The 22,891-nt window shown below is 35.9% G+C and overlaps 2 protein-coding genes and 1 non-coding gene across 6 annotated transcripts; 1 reads left to right on the top strand and 2 right to left on the bottom strand.

The window, feature by feature from the left end:
* Positions 1 to 440: 440 nt before the first annotated feature.
* LOC107927591 (UDP-glycosyltransferase 43) lies at positions 441 to 3,087 on the bottom strand. Its single transcript, XM_016858695.2, has 2 exons — positions 1,045 to 3,087; positions 441 to 958 (listed from the first exon to the last, which is right to left on the bottom strand). The coding sequence occupies exon 1, from the start codon at positions 2,553 to 2,555 to the stop codon at positions 1,074 to 1,076; it is 1,482 nt and encodes a 493-aa protein (XP_016714184.2). The 5' UTR covers positions 2,556 to 3,087; the 3' UTR covers positions 441 to 958; positions 1,045 to 1,073.
* A 559-nt stretch (positions 3,088 to 3,646) lies between these two features.
* Positions 3,647 to 9,058, bottom strand: LOC107927599 (protein SUPPRESSOR OF FRI 4). Of its 4 annotated transcripts, none has more exons than XR_001692484.2 (8): positions 8,675 to 9,018; positions 7,764 to 7,864; positions 6,869 to 6,995; positions 6,233 to 6,612; positions 5,979 to 6,133; positions 5,827 to 5,880; positions 4,894 to 5,076; positions 3,647 to 4,541 (listed from the first exon to the last, which is right to left on the bottom strand). XR_001692484.2 is itself a non-coding variant. In XM_016858707.2 (7 exons), exons 1-7 carry the CDS (start codon positions 8,866 to 8,868, stop codon positions 5,005 to 5,007), a joined length of 1,083 nt encoding a protein of 360 aa, XP_016714196.1. In that variant the 5' UTR covers positions 8,869 to 9,058; the 3' UTR covers positions 4,674 to 5,004. The 4 variants fall into 4 exon arrangements, 2 of the variants coding, with proteins under 2 accessions (XP_016714196.1, XP_040938612.1); XR_005906113.1 differs by having other exon boundaries at positions 6,869 to 6,992; XM_016858707.2 differs by lacking the exon at positions 3,647 to 4,541 and having other exon boundaries at positions 4,674 to 5,076; positions 8,675 to 9,058.
* Positions 9,059 to 20,409: 11,351 nt separating this feature from the next.
* On the top strand, positions 20,410 to 20,516 carry LOC121212007 (small nucleolar RNA R71). The gene has a single exon (XR_005907219.1). It is a non-coding gene; the product is annotated as a small nucleolar RNA R71 (small nucleolar RNA).
* Positions 20,517 to 22,891: the final 2,375 nt, after the last annotated feature.

Raw genomic sequence — 22,891 nt, 5'->3', positions numbered from 1 at the left:
ATATATTTATACATGTATGTATGCATGTATGTATGTAAGTATGTATGTGTATGTATTTTTTATATAATGTGTATATGTATATAGGGAGGGATCCCACTTATATATATATGTAAAACTTAAAGTAGTTTTACATTTTTTTGTAATTTTTATACAATTAATTTTAACAATTCAATTGTTGAATTTATCAATATATTTATACGTGTCATGCATATAAATTTTTTAATTGACCTTATATCTCCATCATATTTATCTAAAATTTTATCTATATTAATATATATTTAAAGGTTAAAAGTATTTTACATAAAACGAATTGTTAGAAAATTGTTATTATGTCAAACTTGACATTAATAATCTACAATATGTCTGTTGACCTGTTAAATATTGATCGTATAAAATATTATAAAGTAATATAAAAACACTTAAAAAGATTTACATCAATATAAATAAATCTGTCCCTTTTATATATAAAATTAAATATCACATTTTTGAACTTCTAGCTATCAAATTTCAATGCTTGATCAATATGGTATAAGTTTTAAGTGTTGTAGATATGATATAATTATTCTCACGCATTTCAATGCTTGATCAATATGGTATAAGTTCTAAGTGTTGTAGATATGATATAATTATTCTCACGCACGATCCAATAAATTTACCTCTTGAGTAGCTTTACTTTCACTACCTGAGTGAACACCTGGCCTTGGGGTGATCATAAGTAATATAAATGTCTTACAATCATAAGTAACCGTGATCAATAAATGATCAGCAAACATGACCTTGGGGTGATAGATAACATAGATTGGTAAAAAAACTATCCTTTCTATGAGCAATGCCTGCACAAGTGACTTCAATATCTCCTTTAAAACCTGCATCCTAAATTCCTAACCATGAGAATCCCGCAAGCTCGATATTTATCATGCCGATCAGAATTGCACCGGTGCATCTCCTATCCTCACAGCTGCTTGCATATGCAGAATAACATCTTAGAAGATGTAAAAAAATGTATAAAATGATCCCCACTAAACTTAATATTAAAGTTGGTACCATGGCAGTGCATGAACCACAAGTTGTAGCTAACAATCTTTCTTCAAACCTTGTATCCTACCGCTGATTTCCTGAATTAAGGATGCTAAGGATTTACAGGAGGAACCATTTTTCATCAGTACCATCCTACTCTTGCTCTTCATTTCCCTTACCTTGGCCTTCACTTCATCTTCTCCGTCCATCAAACGCCTCAACCCTCTTTCTAACTCCTCAGCCACCACCAAATCACTGCCCTCCCTGTAATCCAATCTTATCTCCACACCCAATCCCAGCTCTTTCACCAACTCAAATGCATTCATTTGTTGCTCCGCATACACTGGCCATGTTGCAATAGGAACCCCGTGCCATACACTCTCCAATATGGAATTCCACCCACAGTGTGATACAAACCCTCCAATTGCTTGGTGGCTCAATACTCTCACTTGATGAACCCACCCGCACACAAGCCCCAATCCAGCCGTCCGATCCAGAAACCCCGCCGGCAAAACAGCCTCTACATTGGTGTACTCACCTGGGAGATCTAATTTGCCTTTAGGTGGCTCGCGGATGGACCATAAAAATCGATACCCAGAACGCTCCAACCCAATTGCGATCTCTCTCAATTGGGGTCCTTTAAGACTTCCCATGCTCCCGAAGCAGAGGAATACCACTGAAGAGGGAGGCTGTTGATCAAGCCATTCCATTATGGAATCATGTAGCTGGGCTCCATCCGTGTGCCATTGGGATGCTCCAGCATGATCCAGAATCGGACCCACTGGGTAAACTGGAGGTAACCCACTGATTGAGAGCGAGGCAATGGCATGGGGCTCCAGTTCAAGAAACGTGTTTACTACGATACCCATTGTCTCCGTGTACCTGCGTGCGTGCTCTAAGTACCAGAAATAGCCATCCTTGTTTCTCTTTAGCACACTGGACGGCAACACGCTTGGGGGCAAGGGTTTAGAAAAAGTGGGGACGATCAACTCAATTGCGGAGTCTTTGGGAGCGATTAACCCAGAGTGGGAGTCAACAAAGTCGGCAGCTAGCTGGGTAGCTAACGCTGGCAAATGAAGCATAAACCCCAAAAAACTGGCTGGAGAAGCAAAGAAGAGATAGCAAGGAATGCCAAGGTCTTGGGCAACATCAATCATGGAAGTGGTAAACATGTCAACAAAGAGAGCAGCAACAGAAGTAGTTGAGGCGAGGGTGGAGATGGCATGTTTGACGTGGGGCTTGTGCTTGTCTATGAAGAGGGATGTGTAACCCAATGAAGATTGGTACTGATAACGAGTGGGAGGTTGAACGGTAGGGAGATGGATGAAATTGACGTGTGACTGAGAGTGAGAGGCAGCGGTGGCAAGTGATTGTGTGTAAAGGTTGACGATTATTCTCTCGTGCACCGTGATGATGAGAATGGTGGCAGAGAATCGAGGGTCATGACGAGTCAGGTGGCGGGAAAATTCGACGGTAGGAACCAAGTTGCCGATTAAAGGATTGGAGATAAAGACCACCTCATATTTATCCATGGCCATGCCCAGTGATAACACACGAGTCTTGAATCTGCAAATATGTTCTTTAGGTTAGGGATGAGAAATAGTTAGGGAGAAGGGGAAATGGTTATGGAAGGATGCTTTGAAATGTTTTGGTTGTTTTTGCATTTATTGTTGAGGGTTGAGGGCTGATGGCCTGATGCTTGATGCTTGATGCTTGATGCTTGATGCTTGATGCTTGATGCTTGATGCTTGATGCTTGATTTTTTTTTCTACCATCCATTTGTTTTTTATATTATTAGATTTTATTTTTTATTTTTTATTTTTTTGGGTTTGTGGATTCCGATTTGATTTTTGTTGGATTTGGGGACTATTTTATATCATAAGAAGCAACATGCTCAAAAAGCTTTCCAAGCAAGCTTTCTCCGGAACTGTAGATCATCCTGACTGCCTTTAAGGAATTCAAGGAGTGCAGGATAGTCTTGTGAGTCAACAACAACCAAGACATCCTTGTGATTCTGTTTAAATAAATGTGTCATTTTGCAATAGAAAATGATTAAAACAAAGAATGGCCCATTCAACTTTGTATGTTTATGTTAAGGAATGATTAATTCCTCCACCTCTAGCACTGCACTTATGGATCAGATGAGCAGGAAGTTAATACTGATTCAAGACTATAACCAAACCTAATTTTGTCAAGTTGAAATGCCCTTCATTACCAATGTGGTTCAATTACCTTTTTGGCTTTTTTTTTTTTTGTAAACATGCTCACACATGAGACTATCTATTGGAACATGCCCACCCCTCTATGTCTTAGCTTTTTAACTATTTACCACCAAATACACATCACATGCTAAGATATATCAGAACTAAAGCCATATATACATGATAAGAATTTAGAGATCAAGACCACCTTCATTTTTTTTTTCTTTCATTACTATCCATATATCTAAAAAAAATGAACGGATTAAACCTCAATCCCCAACTTAAACTGTTGTTAGTAAAACATGAAAATTTTATTAATCTAATGATTAAATTAGTAGTAGAAAAATAATTATCTGATTAATAAATTTTTCATATTCACTCTTTGACCTAAGCTACGATTGGGTGTTAAAAGCAGCTACTAAGTTAAATACCTTCTCCAAACGCATTTTATCTAGATTTTTATTCCATTGATTTATAATTCATACAAAGAAAAAAAGCAAAAAGTTTCACCACATTGAAACATCCGCTCAAAGAACAAATTAGAGAAAAGCGATATGAAACTTAGGCAAAAGGCAAGCAATATCGGAAAACCGTCTAATCCTAGGAATAAACGCCGAACAAGAACGCCTCCACCACAAATACAAGTCACGTCAAAAGCTTCTGCTCCAACAAAAGACCTCAGCCACCAAAACAGAACACATTGACTGGTGCAGTGTACCTACTAAAGACTGAAATTGCCCATCCCGAAAGCTCGGAATGTTAAACCAACACATCAAACAAGAAACAAAAACAATTCAATCAGGCCTCAAGAAGGCAGATCATAAAGAACTCGAGTGAGTCGAGACACAGAGGATCTAAGAAAAGTGAGTCCTAACCGACTCCAGAAATTTCCTTCGAGGGAGGGGCCATAAGAAGACCCAAGGCCAAAATTATCAAACCAAAACAAAAGGCCGGCAAAACGAGGGTGGCCGGTAGTAGGAAGGAGAGAGAAGAAAGTGAAGGTTGAGACAGGGTGGCAAGAGAGAAACCAAGCCAACTGTTTCCGACATGGTCTGCAACGGCAACCCCACCGGAGACCACACTGGACTCAAACAAAAGTAGCAGCAAGGAAGGGGAAGCGAAGAAAAGTCAGAGTGGAACAAGAGGAAAAGGGACAAAAGAAGGGAAAGGGGGGACCGAAGTCGGCCCTAAGGTTGACAGCCGGCCAGCTGGAGCAGAGAAACAGAAGGAACCGGGGGGGGTGACGGTCGGCCCTACAGCCACTGCCCAGCAGCAAAATAACACTCCTCAGGATTACAAAACGAGAGAGAAAAGTACAGGGACCTGCAAAGAAAAAAGAAACTTGACCGCCTTATGTATGCATGTAAGAAATAATACATTTATATACTCTTCCATTTTTTTATCAAAAATGGGACATACATCCTCTCTCTTCAAATATCATCACATTCCAATTCCTTCAATAAAATTCATTATCTATAATAAACTCAAATGAATATCCTATGAGAAACCAACCAATCCACAATGATAATAACTCAAAATTTATATCCTAACAGTTTTTTTTTTTTTTGGAGAAACTAAAATTTAAGATTAAAAAACAATGACTTATCTTCTCTCTTCTGCATCACTTCGCAAAAGAATACAACACAAATACATCTGCCTTGGTTGCCATACCCACCTAAAAATTGATTGACCCAAATCCATTTCCAATTCATGTAAGTAGTGCAATCACAAAAGCATGCACATTTATCCCAAGAGAAGTTCTCAAGACGCATTCCTCTCCTCCCAACTAAAATGCCATTCGACCAGCAAGTCTGCTTTCCAGGATCCTTCTGTCTATTGCTGCATCAATAGAGCTCATCTGAAATCAAAATCCAAATGAAACTGATCAGACAGGAACCATGACCAATCCCTCACTTGGATAGAACTTAATTCGTTAGAAGCTTGGTCCTGGTCCTATGCAAAAGATACCAAACTTTGCGAAAGAAGCTGACCTGGAAAAGTCTGAATTCACGATCAATGCTATTTATTTGAGCAAAAATCTGTTGGGTATCATCTTGTTCCACCCAAACCCCACACTTTGAAATCAAGCATAGGGAGAATGAATAGCATTGAATAAAATCCAAAGTTGAAGGAATCATGTACATACATACATGCATACCTACATGCATACATACAAGCATACATACATACTCTGTTCTTAACCGGATTCAATGCTAGACGGAAGAAATCCTTGAGTGGGTTGCAGCAAGCTTGTCAAAGTAGCACTTACCAACACCAGAAAAGAAAATGACATAATACCTACTTAAATATTTTGAGGCCCAAACAGTTGGAGGCAATTGCTTGCAAAGTGGAAAAGTCATATTTTAAAACAAAAGTGCATGCCCATCAATTAATGGGTATAATTGATTAAAAGGCTCATGGATTCTTCGCAAATTGTTTTCTTTTTAATATGGAAAGTTAAAAAAAAAAAAAGAATCACATGAAATACCTTATCAAATAGGTAACAAGTGCATAAACAACTGAATCTGAAAACATGAAACATAAAGCCTACTCATCTGGTTAGATGCGTAAACCAACTCCGTGTACTAGAGAGAGAGTTATGACTTACCTGGCTATTTTCATCATGCATCTGATATTTCGCTAAGGACATTCTTCTTTCTTCCTGCAAGTATATAAAATAAAATCCTTCAATAAAATTTTGCAACCATAATCTAGAAAAGAGCAAATAAAAACACAATTAAAGAGAAGTTAGGAACTGACCATGGACATTGCCTCATCATCCCATACTAAATAAACCTCGTTTACTGCTGGCTGGATAGCAGGAGCTTTATTTGCAATAACAGGGGGTGGTCCAATAGATGGACCACCAGTATTCGGACCAGAGGCATAAGAATGAGAATTGCCTCCAGCTCCACCTATAACCAAGCAAATTAAAAGAGAAGTTACAAAAATAGGAAGCAAGTTGAGTCAAAATTAAGTAGAAGTACAACAGCAGGGAAGAAGGTGATAGCTACCTGTCAGAGAAGCACTACCACTTGAATGCGCTTCAATTGAACCTTTTCCTTCTGGAACACTTGTTGGCAAAGAAGCAGAAAATGGTGAGCTTTGAGTCGGTACACTATTATTGACAACAGGGAACAAAGGTTGGGATACAGGAAGTGTAGGTGCTGACACCGGCAATCCAGGTGGAGCAATTTGTGAAGGTTGGAGTGAAGGTGATGTTGAAGGCACTGCCAAAGGAGGCCTCACACCTTGCACTGGAAATAATGGCTGCTGCACATATCCCATAGGTGCAGATAAAGGAACTGAAGCTGCTGGATGCAGTGGAAGCCAAGGCTGTGGACGAGGTGGAACTGCCCAACCAACAGGAGGTACAGGCACTGCAGCATTATACCTGAGGCAAAGAACACATTAAACTGCTAGATTAACTACATTAACAACTTTTCAAGATGAAGAAGAGTATCCTTAAAATTGCAAACTGAAATGCTGCATGCATATACACACGTGAACAAAGCCACAAAATGTAAGTAACAATGACATAAAAAAGTCTATTATTCTTACATAACGCCAATTCTAAATATTCCATAACCCAAAACCTTAACAATAACTAGAACAGAGTTTGCTAGGATAAAAGTCTAAAGAGAACATACATTGGCTGCACTGCTCCTAAAGTTGACTGAGGAGGATATCCAACACCAAGTGGCCCTGGCATCAATCCTCCCACAAGCTGAGTAGATGGGATATCCAGTTTGGCCGCTTTTGATGGAGCTTCTTCTTCTGCGAGAAATCTTATTTTATGAATTAATAGCAAATATGAAATCACAGTCAATATGCAACAGCATCAAACTTGTTAATTAAATATTTGCAATTATAATGTAAACACTCCAAGCACAAGTACATCTAGAAATTATTTGCAATAAAATACTATTTCACATAAAGGAAACTCATGAAAATTGCAGAAAACTGCAGAACTCATTTTATAAGCATACTTCTGCCTGCAAAGTGATTTGCTTAAGAGAAAATTTGCATCCTTATTTCTTCTTTTAAACAAAAACGTGCATTCCTATTCAACTTTAAAATGCATATTCCTATTCAACTTTAAAATGCATACTTGATTATACTCACCTATGTTATTACAATAATATTTAGGAAGGCACCTTCAAGCTGCCACTTTTTTTAATAATCAGTAATTCTTCCATAAGAAAAAAAGAGAAAGCAATGTTTGGGTGCAACTAAAAAAATTATTTTTAGCAAATATTATAAGAAAATTAAATTTTATAAAAACCAGAAAGCATGGTTTAGACAATACACATCTATCATGTTTTACTTATTGACGAATACATATGATTTGTTATTTACTACTTGCTTTTTCCACATTAGGAAATCTGAAAAAGCAAACGAAAAGCAAAAAACAGTCAAAAAGAAGTAGTGGCAAGTAAATGGCATTTAAGTGTGCAAAGGTACATAAACACAAGTATGTGAAACAACTCAAGTACCATCATTTGAAATGGAACAGGGTTATAAATGATACATCAATATGTTTACCTTCTTCTCCATAGTGAGCAGCCAGCACATCAGGCGGGATTCCTTGCATTCCGTATATTTCAATGTCAGTCGATTCTCTGCCAGTTTTTGCATTAGGAACCCTATAAAAGAACTACCGTGTCAATATAATGCAAAGTTCATTGTAAAATAAAAGAGTAGGGTTTCAGCTTAAGTGATAGACAGCTTATCAAAAATTGAAATGTTGGGTGCATTCCAGAAAAAAAAAAAAACTTTAGATTCAAACAGGCAGTAGAACTTCTTAGACAACTTTTCAGAAGCAAGGCAATGCAATAATTTGATAGAGGCTACTCACTTTATTTTTAAATCATTTCAGCAGCTTCTAATTATTAATTAATATAGACAAAAATCTAACTGAAGTTCTCTATATTTTTTATCTTGTGCACAGAAAGTGCATAGAATGCAACAACTTCTAGAGATAAACAAAAACCGGGGGCAAAGAACTAATATAGATTTCATTGCGTTACCACTTCTCCTAATTGGTTTGTTCATCCAAAAGAGAAAGGTATTTAGGTAACATTTAGTCCAGAAAACAATTACTCGTAGTGAAAAAAAGGGTTGTGTTTTTAGCATCGGCCACGTAGAAAAATCTAAAAAAACAAGGAGATTTTTTTTCTTTGGGAACAAGTTTTTACTTTCTTTCATCGTGCATTTATTTCTTCTTTTTTTAAATTTTGGGAACAAGTTTCTGATAAACTGAAAAAGTAAACGCTCAAATAATATAAACCTATTGCAAAAAGCGATATCATACCCCGTAAAATTAAATTGAAAACAATGATTTGGGGGGGGGGGAGGGGCGGAAACCTAATAAGAGAGGAAAACGAAGAAAAAATAGTAGACAGAAATAGAGAAGCAAATAGAAAAAAATAATAATAGTAAGGAAAAGGAGATACTTGGTGACGGACTCCTTGTGAACCTGAAGAACGTGGATGGCCATACCACCGGCGGTGGAGAGCTTCTTGTGGCAGACATGGCACTTGAAGTGCTTGGCTTTCTGGTGCTGCACCAGGATCTTCTCGTCATCGAATTCCCTGTCGCAATAGTAACACCATACCTTTGACGGAACTCTTTTCTTCTTCTTCCCCATTTAGATTTAGGTTAGGGTTTTTCTCTGTCTGATCTGCGATTTTCTTTTATTTAATTTTATTAATTCTTTCCTTCCTCCCTTCCTTCCTTTCTTTTTTTTTTCCTTTACAATCGATGGATGGGTTGGGTTTATGACTTATGTATATACGAATGCGGGTGGGGTGGGGTGGGGTGGGTTTAATTTTATAACCTTTTTTTCCATTATATTTCATATTATATAAATTGGTCAATTGGCCAAATGGGTCGAGTGGGTCCCACCACTTATTACTGTGCTCATTTGGACTTGGGCCCTACTTTGGGTTGGGTGAAAATGAAAAAATAGTCGAGAACAGTGGTAAATTTCTCGAAATATTTACAAAAATGTCTCCAAAATATATCTATACTATTAATAAAACCCTAATTGAATTAGTCTCACGATTTAATTGAGTATCAACACGGTTAAGAAATTATTAATATATCATTTGATTAAATTACTATTATTATTTTGGAGATATTTTTATCTTTTCATACTTTTAAATAGTTTTTAAATAAAAGAACTAAATTTACATGTCTAATAGTTAAACATATGTTTAATGAAATTATAAACAATTTTTTTTACCACAGAAAGCAATTAAACTTAAAAAAGTTAACTTCTAGCATGATTTTTTTTCTCACCAAATTTGTGTATTTATATCTATACTATTATTCTTTTACGAATATATCCTTCTCTAATTAAAATAAGTCATATTATTCGAGAGAATTTTAATCTTTTTATTTTAATAAAAATAAAAAAATTGCATATAATAGGATTTGAATCCGCACTAATTGAATTAGTAAAACATTAAATTTATTTCTCAACCAAAACTCCATTTTAATAATGGTTAATACATTTTTATTTTAATATGCACAATTTATTAACATAAGTTGTATGTTTATACTTCTGTGCTTACTATTAATAAAACCCCTGATTGAGTTGATATCACGGGTTAATCAGGTACCAACTCGATTAGAAAATTACTAATATACCCTTTAATTAAATGATTGTTATTATTGTTTTGATGTCATTTTTGTCTTTTCATACTTTTATATGGTTTTAAATAATAGAATTAAAATTAACGTGTCTAAGGATTGAATATGTGTTTAATGGATACACCAATAATAATTCTAGAATGATTTTTGCTTTTTTAACAAATTGGGGATGGAAACTGAACTACCTTTCGGTTTTCCTCAAAAACGGTGTTCATTTTTTAGCCCATCTTTAAAGAATTAAAAAAATAAAAAATTGAAAACATAATGTTTTATAGTTTTAACAATTTTAAAAGAAAAAATAAAATTGTTTCGAAAAACTTCAAAAGAAACAAAAAAAATGATCACTCAAAGCATTCTATTTCTAAAATGAATAATAAAAAAAACTTTCAAAAATAAATCCAATTCCATTTTTTGGTTGAGAGAAATATACGAATTGGGCATAAATAAACTTTAAAAAATTAACTGTTAACATAAATTATTTCCTCTCACCAAATTTGTGTATCTATATTTACAATTTATTAAGTCTTTGTGTCACCCATCAACTAGGTTCCAACTCAGTTAGGGAATTATTAAAAAATCACTTTATTTGAAAAGTAAGATCTATGATTATCTAGGTGATTTCATCTTTTTGTATTTTTAAAAATTTATCCATAATGAAATTTGAACCAAGGGCGCCATGCATATAAAACCTTTTCATTTACCATTTGAATTTGAAACTCTAATAAGTATATTTGTGTTCTAAATTTTTATATATTTGTGTGTATGAATTAATTAGTTTCAAACCATACGTTTCATTTTTATTGTATGTTATTTTTAAACACACATTTATGTTCTAAATTTGTGATTTTCACACGCATAGCATTGTAATAGGATTTCTGATAAATATTAAGTTTTTGCTTTCAATATAAAAATATATACTAAGTTTTGAGTGTAAGCTCAAAAACTTTTAATCTTATTTGCTTCAAAATAAAAAAATAAGGCAATTTCTTTTTGGTTTTCAATTGCGGTTGACACTATCTCGATGACTGTTAGAGGATTTTCAACTTCCGAGCGCGTCTACTATCAAAATCGGATCGATTTTTCTTTTTAGTTTAATTATTGTTATTGCATGTTTAAATTAAATCTAGGGAAAATTGCATCTAGATTCATGAGTGGTTAAATTCATTAGGGAGATTAACGATCAGATGTAGGAGTAATTAATGGAAGAATTAGGGGTTCCTTAGAATTAATTGGCTTAGATTATGCATACTTAAACTTTAGAATTGACAACCCTAAGAAGCAATCTAGGTAAATTAGGTTGAGAGAATAATTTACCAAACACCTCTTAATTTATCACGGTTTAAACTGCGAGGTCGAGAGATAAGTGATTTTTGTCAATTAATTAGTTAGTTAGAGGCCGAGAGGTAATAACTGGTTAGTTAGTAATTAATTCATTAAAACCCCGAGTTTTGAAGTTAATTATGATCATCGATATGAGTTAATCTTCGGTTTGTTATTTGAGTAATTTTGTTTGTCAATTTATTTTCTTATAATTATTCAATTTATGTTATTTTTTATTAATTTTGATTTTTTTTCGTACTATAATTTTAGATTATTACTATTTAACCTTGTTAGCGTAGAAAGTAGTATTTTTGTTTAATTCAATTTTCATTGGGTATGATCCTCGAAATATTTCCTATAGTGTTTCATTGTAGAACTTACTATATTACAATTTGACCCATATACTTGTGGACACTGCTGCTTTATTATATATCTTTTTGTTGCAGTATTTCTAGCCCAGATGTTTACACGTTTGGCAACGATTAGATACCCTTGTTAGCCTTGAAATAGGAGAGTCCTTGGTGTTTGGGTATCATGATACCCTATGGCTAGTATCATGATACCATTGTAGGTGGTCTTAACCCTCTTCGTTTCAACACTATTAGGGGTATCACAACTTTCATGCTTCGATATCGCGATATCCCCCTTCTAGGTGATGTTTTCTTTGCATTCAAGCCACCATAGACTCCCTATAACACTCAATCAATCCGTTAGGACCCCTAGGGCGCATTTGGAAAACCCGAGTCTTAAAAGTAGTATAAAACATACTAATTCACTTATTAACGCAAAAGTAGCATAAAACATCAATTTGAACGTGTTATGCATCTCGCATTCTACCAGGAGTGTTATACATTTCATTGCTCGTATTTTGGAATCCTTACAAATCTTCGATATTTCTATGTCATGATCGAAAGAGAGGTGGGTAGGTTAGTGAGCGATACGTTTTGACATCAAGAGATGAGAAAAAAGAAATGTTATCAAGTTGAGTTGGATTTTAAGTAAACAATGACAATGACTTAGAGACTGCTTTGGAAAGAAAGTTAAAGTGTTGGTTGTTTGGTATCATTGTCCTATAATATTTACTGAATTTGTGCTGTTTCAGCTGGCATATTCTTATGATGTGGAAATTCCTGTCCCTCAGTATTTTTATTAGTCTTTGATCTGCTCTAATGCTCAATGAAATCTTAACCCAATTGTGCTATCAAGGGTGCACTCTATAACCCATATGTGTATGTTTTGGTATCTCTATCATACACACACAAGCACACAATTAGTATTATACATTTATGATAATAGATCTAAAAAGTGATTATTTTTATTGATCAATATGCATTTTTTTGTTGTGAAATACTCAAATATTGAAGAGGAGAATTGGATAATTTCTTTCCTTTCTAACAAGTAATGGTATATGTAATGAAAAATAAACAATGAGAACCTCTATTAAGCGAGTTTTTTGTGTGTGGTCATCAAATTACGGGGAAAACACATCTAAATGCACTAGGCATGTGCATGGTCAAATTCGCATTACCGAATAATGTTGTAGGTTTCTGTTGTCTGAACTAGCTGTGAATGCTCCTAACCAATTGTGCCTCGTTTGATCAATCTAATTTGTCTTAGTAGATGAATTTTTTTTTTAGCTTCAATCTGTGATTTTTAAAGAGGCCAACTTTCCCCTTTCTCAATTGAACCAATTTTTAACGATTACTTTTTTAGAAAAGGTGAATGTCATCTTGTTAAGTACTACTTTTAACAATAACTATTTGAGTGCTCAGATCTTTTATGATTTCCCGCTCTTTTCTCAATTTAAACAGATTTTGAGCCAAGGTCTACGATGGTCATGTTTCTAACTAAAAATTCGACTTAAGGCAAGCGCACCTATCGAACAGTAGTATAGTTATGGTGAGACCAGAAATATCGTATCCACGAGGACTAAAAGTACTAGTAATTGCTATCTTTTTATTATCTAGCCTAAGAATTAAAGTGTGTTTTTAAACTAAAACTATTTATCTAATTAACTAAGATTACGACAAAGATGAAGTTTGGAAAATACTTTGGGAAAAACCGATGAAGAAGACAATACCCAAGGAAGAATCCACCTAGACTTCACTTATTACTTCTGAATTAGACAATTTATTCACTTAACTTAATCCATAAAAATCTTTAATTTATGTTAATATCTCTCTCGAGACTAAGAACAACTGACTTTAGGTTGATTAATAGAAATCTCTTTCTAATTAAAACCGCTATTGTCGCATTAACTCGATCTATGGATTCCCTTATTAGATTAGACTCTAATCTGGCAGATTTATGTCGTTCTATCTCTAGGATTGCATCCAACTCCACTTAATTATGGATGATCTACTCTTAAACAGGTACTTTTGCTCCACTGATTAAGCACATCAAAACTTGAATTAATACCCTAGAATATTAAAACAAGAATTTAGAACTCACAATTAAGAATAAGAATATGTCTTTATCATATAATTCAAATAGTAATAAGATTCGTCATAGGGTTCATCTCCCTTAGGTATTTAGGGAGTTTAGTTCATAATAATAATGGAAAATATCTCAAAGATTGGAAAACAACAAAACATAAAGAAACCCAAAGAACTTCTAGGAAATTGGATGGAAATCTTTAGTCTTGATGTAAATCCTGGCTCTGAGGTGATTCCGATGGCTGTTCTTGAGTATTTTCTGCCTCCAACTCTGTGTCTCTCTCTAATCCTCTTCTAGGGTGTTTATATAGACCTTTGAATGCCCAAAATAGTCCAAAATTAGCCTTTTTCTGAGTAGAACTAGACTTTGCTCGATAGGGAGACAGCCTTGTGCCACGCCCGTGTGAAGGTGCTTAAGCCGTGTGTACTATTGAGTTGATTTTTAGTCAACACAGCCATGTCACACGGGCGTGTGGCCTTCTCGTGTGACTCACACGGGCGTGTAGATCACCCGCATGAAACTGCTTAGGCCGTGTGAAACACTGTTTTAAGCCCATTTGGTCCGTTTTTGGTCCGTTTATTGCTCTTTTCGCCTTCCTATGCTCACCTAAGTATAAAACAAAAATTTAAAGGATTAGGAGCATCGAATTCAATGAAATAAAGGAAAAATCATCCATAAATATGCCAAACATGGGGTAAAAATATGTATATATTACGGTTTATCAAATATCCCCACACTTAAGTATTTGCTTGTCCTCAAGCAAAATCCTCAACTCACAATTAAAATAAATCCTTCTCAATTTATACTTTTCATCAATAATTTTCAAAATAATCCACAAGCAATCATATATTGAGCATTTAACTAAAAGAACATTAAAGTTTCGAATAATCAAGGTTGAGCATTTTAATCATAAAATTATAGGCATCTCCCTTTATCTAAGTAATTATCTTTAATTCTAAATTTGATAAGGGATGACATCCTCACTAAAGGTTCACTCAAATCATTCAAAGTATTTAAGGTTTAACAATTAAGCATTTAATAGTCACACATGAAAAGTTATTACCATAAGCTTGCATGAAAATCAAATCTCCACCACTATAAATGAGATGATACACAAATCAAAACGTCTTTAAAAGGGCTGTAATGGGGCCTGGGTTAAAGGTGTGGATAAAAGCTGAAAAATAAGGTTAGAATCGAGATTAACTCAATAAATTACCAAACTTAGAAAAATAAAGCTAATTACTGAATTACAAACGATTACTAGAAGTCAAACTATCCAAAACAAATGAAATGAGCTGTTTTCTCTCAATATAATGACTTTAATCTATCTAAGGTCTTTAGAACGATATGTAACTAAATGAATATAATATTTTTTTTGAATAAGAATAATTGTGTAAGAGAAAATTATAAGATTCGAAAGAAAGACAATAGTTAGTATATCAAATCAAGGGTGTGGTCTTGACATGTATAATCGATACAAGTTCTAGAATAACAAATCAATGTTGACACACTCATAACCAATAAAATCAATGAGCAAGAAAGATATATGCTCTAAAAGGCACAAAATCTCATGAAAATTATGGGTTTTTGATGTCAATCCTTGTAAACTCAAAACTTCAAGATCATACCTCAATTCAGGGAAACAACCTAGCAATTTTGTTTCTCAAAAGTTTCAACTTATCGTACTCGTTTCTCTAATGTCTTAAAGTTTAAACAATCAATGCACAGTTACCTATGATTTACTTCAAAAACATAATAGAAATCATAAATCAATCAGAATTCACTCTAATACTGATATGAGAAAATTATTTGAGAACAAGATAAAAATTTAGGCATTTCTGATAATCATATAAATAACCTCCCCACACTTAAGATGTACATTGTCCTCAATGTACAAAGATATATAATATTAATATAAGCATAATATCAAAAGAAAGGGAGAGAAGCGAAACTGCCCTGAATTTTTGGATGAAATCCTTGGAATAGCGAAGGCTGGATTTGTAGATATGGCCAATGAAAGTCATGATTCTGAGTTACTAATAGGAAAATAAACACCACTATGGAAGAGAATTAAGGCTTACTCGATAATAACCATTAAGATAAACATAGCTCAAAATCTAAAAACATAAGTCTTCAAAAATAAATAAAAGAAAGATAAAATAAAAATAAAAATAAAAATAAAATAGATGGACTCAAAGGTCCTCATCATCGGTGTCGTGAATTGGTGGCGCTGGAGGAGCGATATAGAGGTGCTCGCGAATCTGCCATAAAGTCTGATCGATACTGTCAAACCTCGCATCAAGACTATCAAACTTCTGAGCACAGTACTAACGGAAATCAGTAAAATCCTTGAATGACACTCTCCGAAAGCTTGCAGTTGAGGGAATATGTCGATGACTCGATCGTGGTGGCTATGGTGGATCCTCGTGAGGGGGAGGGACATCATCAGTAATGTCCTCTAGCTCATCTTGGTCATCAGAATGAACGATTCGGTATTGAGGGGGTCAAATCCACAGCGTTGCTCTATCATCCTCATATAGATCATGCTGGAAATTCCTTGAGGATACATCTGGCTGACTAGTGTGAGTGTCGATGACATCTCTAGAGTGTCGAAGAGGCCAAAATGTCGAGCGAGGTGAGTCACGTAAGGGCCAAGGCAGATGGGGCCCCTCCTATGGTGATCCGTCTGGTGGTGAAAGGCGAGGGCGATGAAATATGCTAAGTCAAATACATGGCCAGTCGCCATGCTCCTAAGAAATACGCATCGGTGGAGCTAACTACTCCAGTGCTCTCTCTCCTCCCAGTCAAAATGTGAGCCAAGATGGCATGAATGTAGCGTAGTGCTGGAGGTAGAGAAATCACCTTCGAGCGACTTGCGTCATAAGGGACCGTGCTCGCCGTAAAGTCGGTCCAACAACAAGATGGTGAATAGTGTATGTAACGGTGAAGCTGTAGAAAATTCTCTGAAGCCATGAACTCCTCCGTGCAGAAGCCCAAAACAGCTTTAAACTTGGGTACACTCATATGCCTGACAAGTCCACCAAGTCTAAAAATGATGGTACCAGCCTCGTTATGTGTATTCATCACATGTTATAGGTAGAAAGTAGCGCAGAATTCCAATGTTAGCTCTGAATATGTGGGCTCGATGATTGCAAAGAACCGATCCTATGACGTGGTATCGAGATGGAAGATGACAAAATGAGCCAGTTGGACCTACTCCAAAGCGGCCCAATCAATACATCGGCCCACTCCTAATGGTCGTACTCGGAGAAGCTGGAACAAGTTATCCTGTGGGTTGGAGGAAAATCGAAGCAGAGGATGACGAGTTTTGGTTGAGACGCTCTAGGAGGTTATGTCAGGACCCTCCCACTTTTTCGAAGTGGGGACAGCAGTTTTCTTACCTCATGTGTTTGTCATAATCAATCTGAAAAAGGAAGAGCATCAAGCAATAAATAAGAAAGCACGTAATTAAAGGTTTCAGTATGCCTAGATCAATAGTCCTAAAAAAAACTTAAAACTAGAATGAAAATAAGATAGTAAAATAGTTCATAGCTAAAAACTACTAAGAATAATAGACAAAATAATTGACTTATAACCTATAAGCAAAGAATTGAAAATAGTAGTCTGAGATAAATCAAAACAGTGAAAGAAACACTATGGTTGTAACTAAACATGAAATGAAAGTAAACATGATTATATTGTAACAAATAAAAGAGAATGGCATTATTAAAATATGGAGAACTAATTATAATTTTCTAAACATCTCTTAATGCATCAGTTGGAAATCAAATAATAAATAAATAGTAAATAAAGCAAATAAATGATGAATAAAAGAGTCAAAAAAATGAAGAAAGAATAAGGACCCGATGTGGCAGTGGTCAGTCGGACGGGACGGTATGGTGGTGGTCGGTCGGAAGAGGGGGACGATTGTGGGGAATAGGCCGTGCGACGCGCGATTTTTAATAGAGAAATGGGGAGAAAAGAGGAGGGAAGAAGAAATGGAAAGAATGAGGAAAGAGAGAAAGAAGAGATAAAGAAAGAAAAAGAAAAGAAGAGAAGAGAAAGGGAGAGAGGTTCGAACGGTGGTGGGTGATGGCCGGAGGAGGGGGAGGCACGGTAGTGGGGGAGATTTTTGAAGGCTTGTGGCAGCTAGGGTTTGGGGAGAATTTGAGGGAGAAGAAGAAGAAAAGAATTTAGGGCTTGAGGGTTTAAAAAGGGACACGATCGTGTGAGACCCGTGTTGGGCCACACAGCCATGTCATACGCCCTGTAGATCGATTTGAGCCCGTGTTAATCATGAAAATTTTATGACTATTCGTCACACGGCCTATGGACACGCTCATGTGTCCCGACCGTGTGGTTAATATAGTTGTTTCGCATGACCATGGAAATGTTGTTCGCTTTTCCCACGCCCGTGTGGTGTTTCACACACCCGTGTGTCCAAACACATGGCCGTGTGCCTCTCCCGTGTGGCTCTCTGACTTATTTAAATTTGAAAATTTAGCTCCAGTTTGCACACAGCCTAGGATACACCTGTGTGTCCAAGCCATGTGCATCACACGGCCGTGTCGCACAACCGTGTGGATCAGGTTAATGACCGTATAGCTCGATATTTGGGGATTTTGTACCCCTATTTCCACACGGACAAGGACACGCCCGTGTGTCCAGGCCATGTGGGTCACTATACCTGCACAAAAATATTAAAAATAACAAAAATAAACTAGTTAGTGGTGTTAGTGCTCGGGTTGCCTCCCGAGAAGCGCTTATTTAGAGTCTAAGCTCAACTTACCTCTCCATTGTATGGTCATGGTGGTTCGATGAGTTTACACTCCTCATTCCTACTATCAATCTTATCAAAATAAGGTTTTAGATGAGTACTATTTACCTTGAAAGTGTCGAATTTGGAATGAGTTACCTCGACTGTACCGTGTGGGAAAATGTTAAGTACTGTAAAAGGGATTGCTCCATTAGGTTCAGAAGTGGCAATACAAGGGTCTGCTGCATCTAATAGTACTTTGTCTCCAGCCTTAAGTTGATTTGATAAAACATTGAGTCCGTCATGACGTGGTTTTAGTTTATTGTGTGTTCTTAGTTTCTGTGTCCGCCATTCATCTAGTTCCTCGATCTGTAACCTTTGCTCTTCATAAATAGGTCATTTGTTGTTACTTGAACATGGCTCATTTATGCTTTTCGAACGTATTACCTGCAAAGAAGGTTACACCACATGATCAGTATTAGTAGCATAATTTATACAACCACCCTCAATATTCAATGTGTTACTTGAATTACGAGCTTGAAGAGTGATTGTTTCATCACCCACACGAAGTGTGAGTTCACCTGTACGAACGTCAATAATAGTTCTAGCAGTTGCTAAAAAAGGTCATCCTAAAATTAAAGGCACGTCACCATCCTCTTCCATGTCTAGAACAATAAAATCAATTGGGAATATAAATTTATCGATTTTGACAAGTACGTCTTCAATGATACCCCTAGAAAATCTAATGGTTTTATCTGCTAACTGAATGCTCATCCTAGTTTGTTTGGGTTTCCCAAGACCTAGTTGTTTAAACATTTTATAAGGCATGACACTAATGCTCGCCCCTAAATCAGCCAATGTATTATTAACAACTAAACTAAGAATTAAATGATGAATCATAAAACTCCCTGAATCTTTCAATTTGTTGGGTAGCTTATTCTGTAGAATGGCTGAGCAAACTACGCTTAACTCCACATGCGACGTATCATCCAACTTCTACTTATTTGCTAAAAGCTCCTTTAAAAATTTAACTGCGTTTGGCATCTGCAAAAGAGTTTCAATAAACGGTAAGTTAATATGTAATTTCTTTAATAATTTAAGGAATTTACCAAATTGTTCGTCTTGTGGCCTTTCCTTGTCGCATTGGGATATGGTACACGAGGTTTATATTCTCTACTTACCGATTTTTGCTCACTGTGGTCCACCTCATCTTTACCTTTACTTACCACAAATTCGTGTTTCAGTTCTAGTTCAGGTTCAACTAACCCTTCTTCATCTCAAACAGTAATTGCATTAAATTGCTCCCTTGGGTTATTTTCAGTATTACTCGGCAAGCTACCTTGTGGTCGTTTGGAAATCATCTTTGCCAATCGGCCTATTTGATTCTCGAGCTCTTGAATTGATGCTTGCTGATTTTTAAAAGCTATTACGGTGTTTTGGAAACGTGTTTCAGATACCGCTATGAATTTCTTTAGCATCTCCTTAAGGTTCGGTTTCTTTTCCTGCTGGTAAGGTGGTTGTTGAAAACCTGGAGGATGTTGTGACCTTTGATTCCCTTGACCACCCCACGAGAAATTGGGATGGTTCCTCCAACCTGCATTATAAATGTTACTAAACGGGTTATTTTGAAGTCTAGAGTTATTACTCATATAGTGGACTTGTTCCTCCTCGGTGCCAGGGTTGAAGAGTGGATAATCTGGGTTGTGCATTCCTCCATTTGAATCACACCTCATCACTGGATGTACCTGAGTAGAAACATATAGACCATCAATCTTTTTATTTAAAAGTTCTACCTAGTTTGATAGCATAGAGACCACGTCGAGGTTGAAAACATCAGCTACTGTTGTCGGCTTTGTTCTCATGATTTGCCCCTAATAGTTATTCAGTGGCATCTCTTCAATAAATTCATAAGCCTTTTCAGGTGTTTTGTTATTTAAAGTTCCACCGGCAGCTGCGTCGATAAGTTGCCTTGTTAAGGGGTTCACACCATTGTAAAAATTCTGAACCTATAACCATAAAGGTAACCCATGGTGAGGGCACCTTCTCAATAGGTCCTTGTATCTCTCCCATGCATCATAAAGAGTTTCTAGATCTATCTGCACAAAAGAAGAGATATCATTCCTCAATTTAGCCGTTTTTGCTGACGAAAAATATTTAAGTAAAAATTTTTCTCTCATTTGTTTCCAAGTAGTGATTGACCCTCGTGGTAACGAGTTCAACCACTGTTTAGCCTTATTCCTTAATGAAAAAGGGAATAACCGAAGGCGAATGGCATCATCAGAAACGCCATTGACTTTAAATGTGTCGCAGAGTTCTAGAAAACTCGTTAAATGAGTGTTTGGATCCTCGTCCTGCAAACCATCAAACTAAGCAAATTGTTGTATCATTTGAATTGTGTTAGGTTTCAGTTCAAAATTATTTACAGCACCAGCAGGTCTAACTATACTCGATTCAATTCCTGTTAAATTAGGTTTAGCATAATCATACATAGTACAAGGAGCAAGATTCTGATTTACTGGATCAGCAGCAATCGCAGGAGGTAGCGGATTTTCCTGATTTTCAGCCATCTCCTTAGTTGTGGTGTGAATATCGTCCTCTCGCTCTTCCTCTATGTATCTTAGGCTTCGCCTTATTTCTTTTCGATTTCTGCGAACTGTGCTTTCGATCTCACTATCAAAAAGCAATAGTCCCGACGAGTTTCTTCTAGTCATAAACTATAAAAATTAAGCGTTCCTAATATCTTAGACCCCGGCAACGGCGCCAAAGACTTGGTGGTCATGTTTCTAACTAAAAATTCGACTTAAGGCAAGCGCACCTATCAAACAATAGTATAGTTGTGGCGAGATTGGAAATATCGTATCCACGAGGAGTAAAAGTACTAGTAATTACTATCTTTTTTATTATCTAGCCTAAGAATTATAGTGTGTTTTTATATTAAAACTATTTATCTAATTAACTAAGATTACGACAAAGATGAAGTTTGGAAAATACTTTGGGAAAAACTGATGGAGAAGACAATACTCAAAGAAGAATCCACCTAGACTTCACTTATTACTTCTGAATTAGACAATTTATTCACTTAACTTAATTTGTAAAAATCTCTAATTTATGTTAATATCTTTCTCGAGACTAAGAACAACTGACTTTAGGTTGATTAATAGAAATCTCTTTCTAATTAAAACCCCTATTGTCGCATTAACTCGATCTATGGATTCCCTTATTAGATTAGACTCTAATCTGGGAGATTTATGTCATTCTATCTCTAGGATTGCATTCAACTCCGCTTAATTATGGATGATCTACTCTTAAATAGGTACTTTTGCTCCACTGATTAAGCACATCAAAACCTAAATTAATACCCTAAAATATTAAAACAAGAATTTAGAACTCACAATTAAGAATAAGAATATGTCTTTATCATATAATTCAAATAGTAATAAGATTCGTCATAGGATTCATCTCCCTTAGGTATTTAGGGAGTTTAGTTCATAATAATAATGGAAAACATCTCAAAGATTGGAAAACAACAAAACATAAAGAAACCCAAAGAACTTCTAGGAAATTGGATGCAAATCTTCAGTCTTGATGTAGACCCTAGCTCCGAGGTGATTCCGATGGCTGTTCTTGAGTATTTCCTGCCTCCAACTCTGTGTGTCTCTCTAATCCTCTTCTAGGGTGTTTATATAGACCTTTGAATGCCCAAACTAGTCCAAAATTAGCCTTTTTTCTGAATAGAACTAGACTTGGGCTCGACAGGGAGACGGCCTTGTGCCACGCCCGTGTGAAGGTGCTTAAGCCGTGTGCACTACTGAGTTAATTTTTAGTCGACACAGCCATGTCACACGGGCGTATGGCCTTTTCGTGTGACTCACACGGGCGTGTAGATCACCCATATGAAACTGCTTAGACCGTGTGAAACACTGTTTTAAGCCCATTTGGTCCATTTTTGGTCTGTTTCTTGCTCTTTTCGCCTTCCTATGCTCACCTAAGTATAAAACAAGAATTTAAAGGATTAGGAGCATCGAATTCAATGAAATAAAGGAAAAATCATCCATAAATATGCCAAGCATAGGGTAAAAATATGTATATATTACGGTTTATCAGTCTAACATTAAGGATTTAGAGGAGGAAGAGTTGTAAGGTATGAGATTCCACTGTTCTTATAAAATTCTGGATTTTTTTTTATTATGCCTCTCTGCTTTATGTGTTAGTGGTTTTGTTAGTTTTGGACCCCTACTATTTTGGAACTTGCATTTTTTGTTGTTTTGGCATTGGTTGGTGATTCTCTCTTTTTTTTCTTTTTGTAATAAACACTTGAACAGAGGATGATTCTCTCGATGATTATGATTATACGAGGGTTATTATCGGTTTGATGCATCTGGGAAAAGGGTTTGTTGCTTCATTTTATTGCTTTTAATTTATGATGGGTAAATAGTTATGTATGGTTATCTGTTTATGCTTGAATACCCATCTTGCATTGGAAAATTGGCATTTATTATCTTTT

The sequence above is a fragment of the Gossypium hirsutum genome, chromosome A12 (genome assembly GCF_007990345.1).
Source record: "Gossypium hirsutum isolate 1008001.06 chromosome A12, Gossypium_hirsutum_v2.1, whole genome shotgun sequence".
Taxonomy (NCBI): domain Eukaryota; kingdom Viridiplantae; phylum Streptophyta; class Magnoliopsida; order Malvales; family Malvaceae; genus Gossypium; species Gossypium hirsutum.
Note: the sequence above shows the minus strand (reverse complement) of the source record. Positions and strands in the feature narration are given on the sequence as shown.

Bases quoted from the DNA above. Each gene is read 5' to 3' on its own strand.
- LOC107927599 (XM_016858707.2), bottom strand. From the start codon at position 8,868: ATGGGGAAGAAGAAGAAAAGAGTTCCGTCAAAGGTATGGTGTTACTAT. The intron at 6,613-6,868 runs GTATGTTCTCTT...TCTTTGCCTCAG, and splicing joins TTAGGAGCAGTGCAGCCAAT to GTATAATGCTGCAGTGCCTG. The intron at 5,881-5,978 runs GTCAGTTCCTAA...ATATACTTGCAG, and splicing joins ATGATGAGGCAATGTCCATG to GAAGAAAGAAGAATGTCCTT.
- LOC107927591 (XM_016858695.2), bottom strand. From the start codon at position 2,555: ATGGCCATGGATAAATATGAGGTGGTCTTTATCTCCAATCCTTTAATC.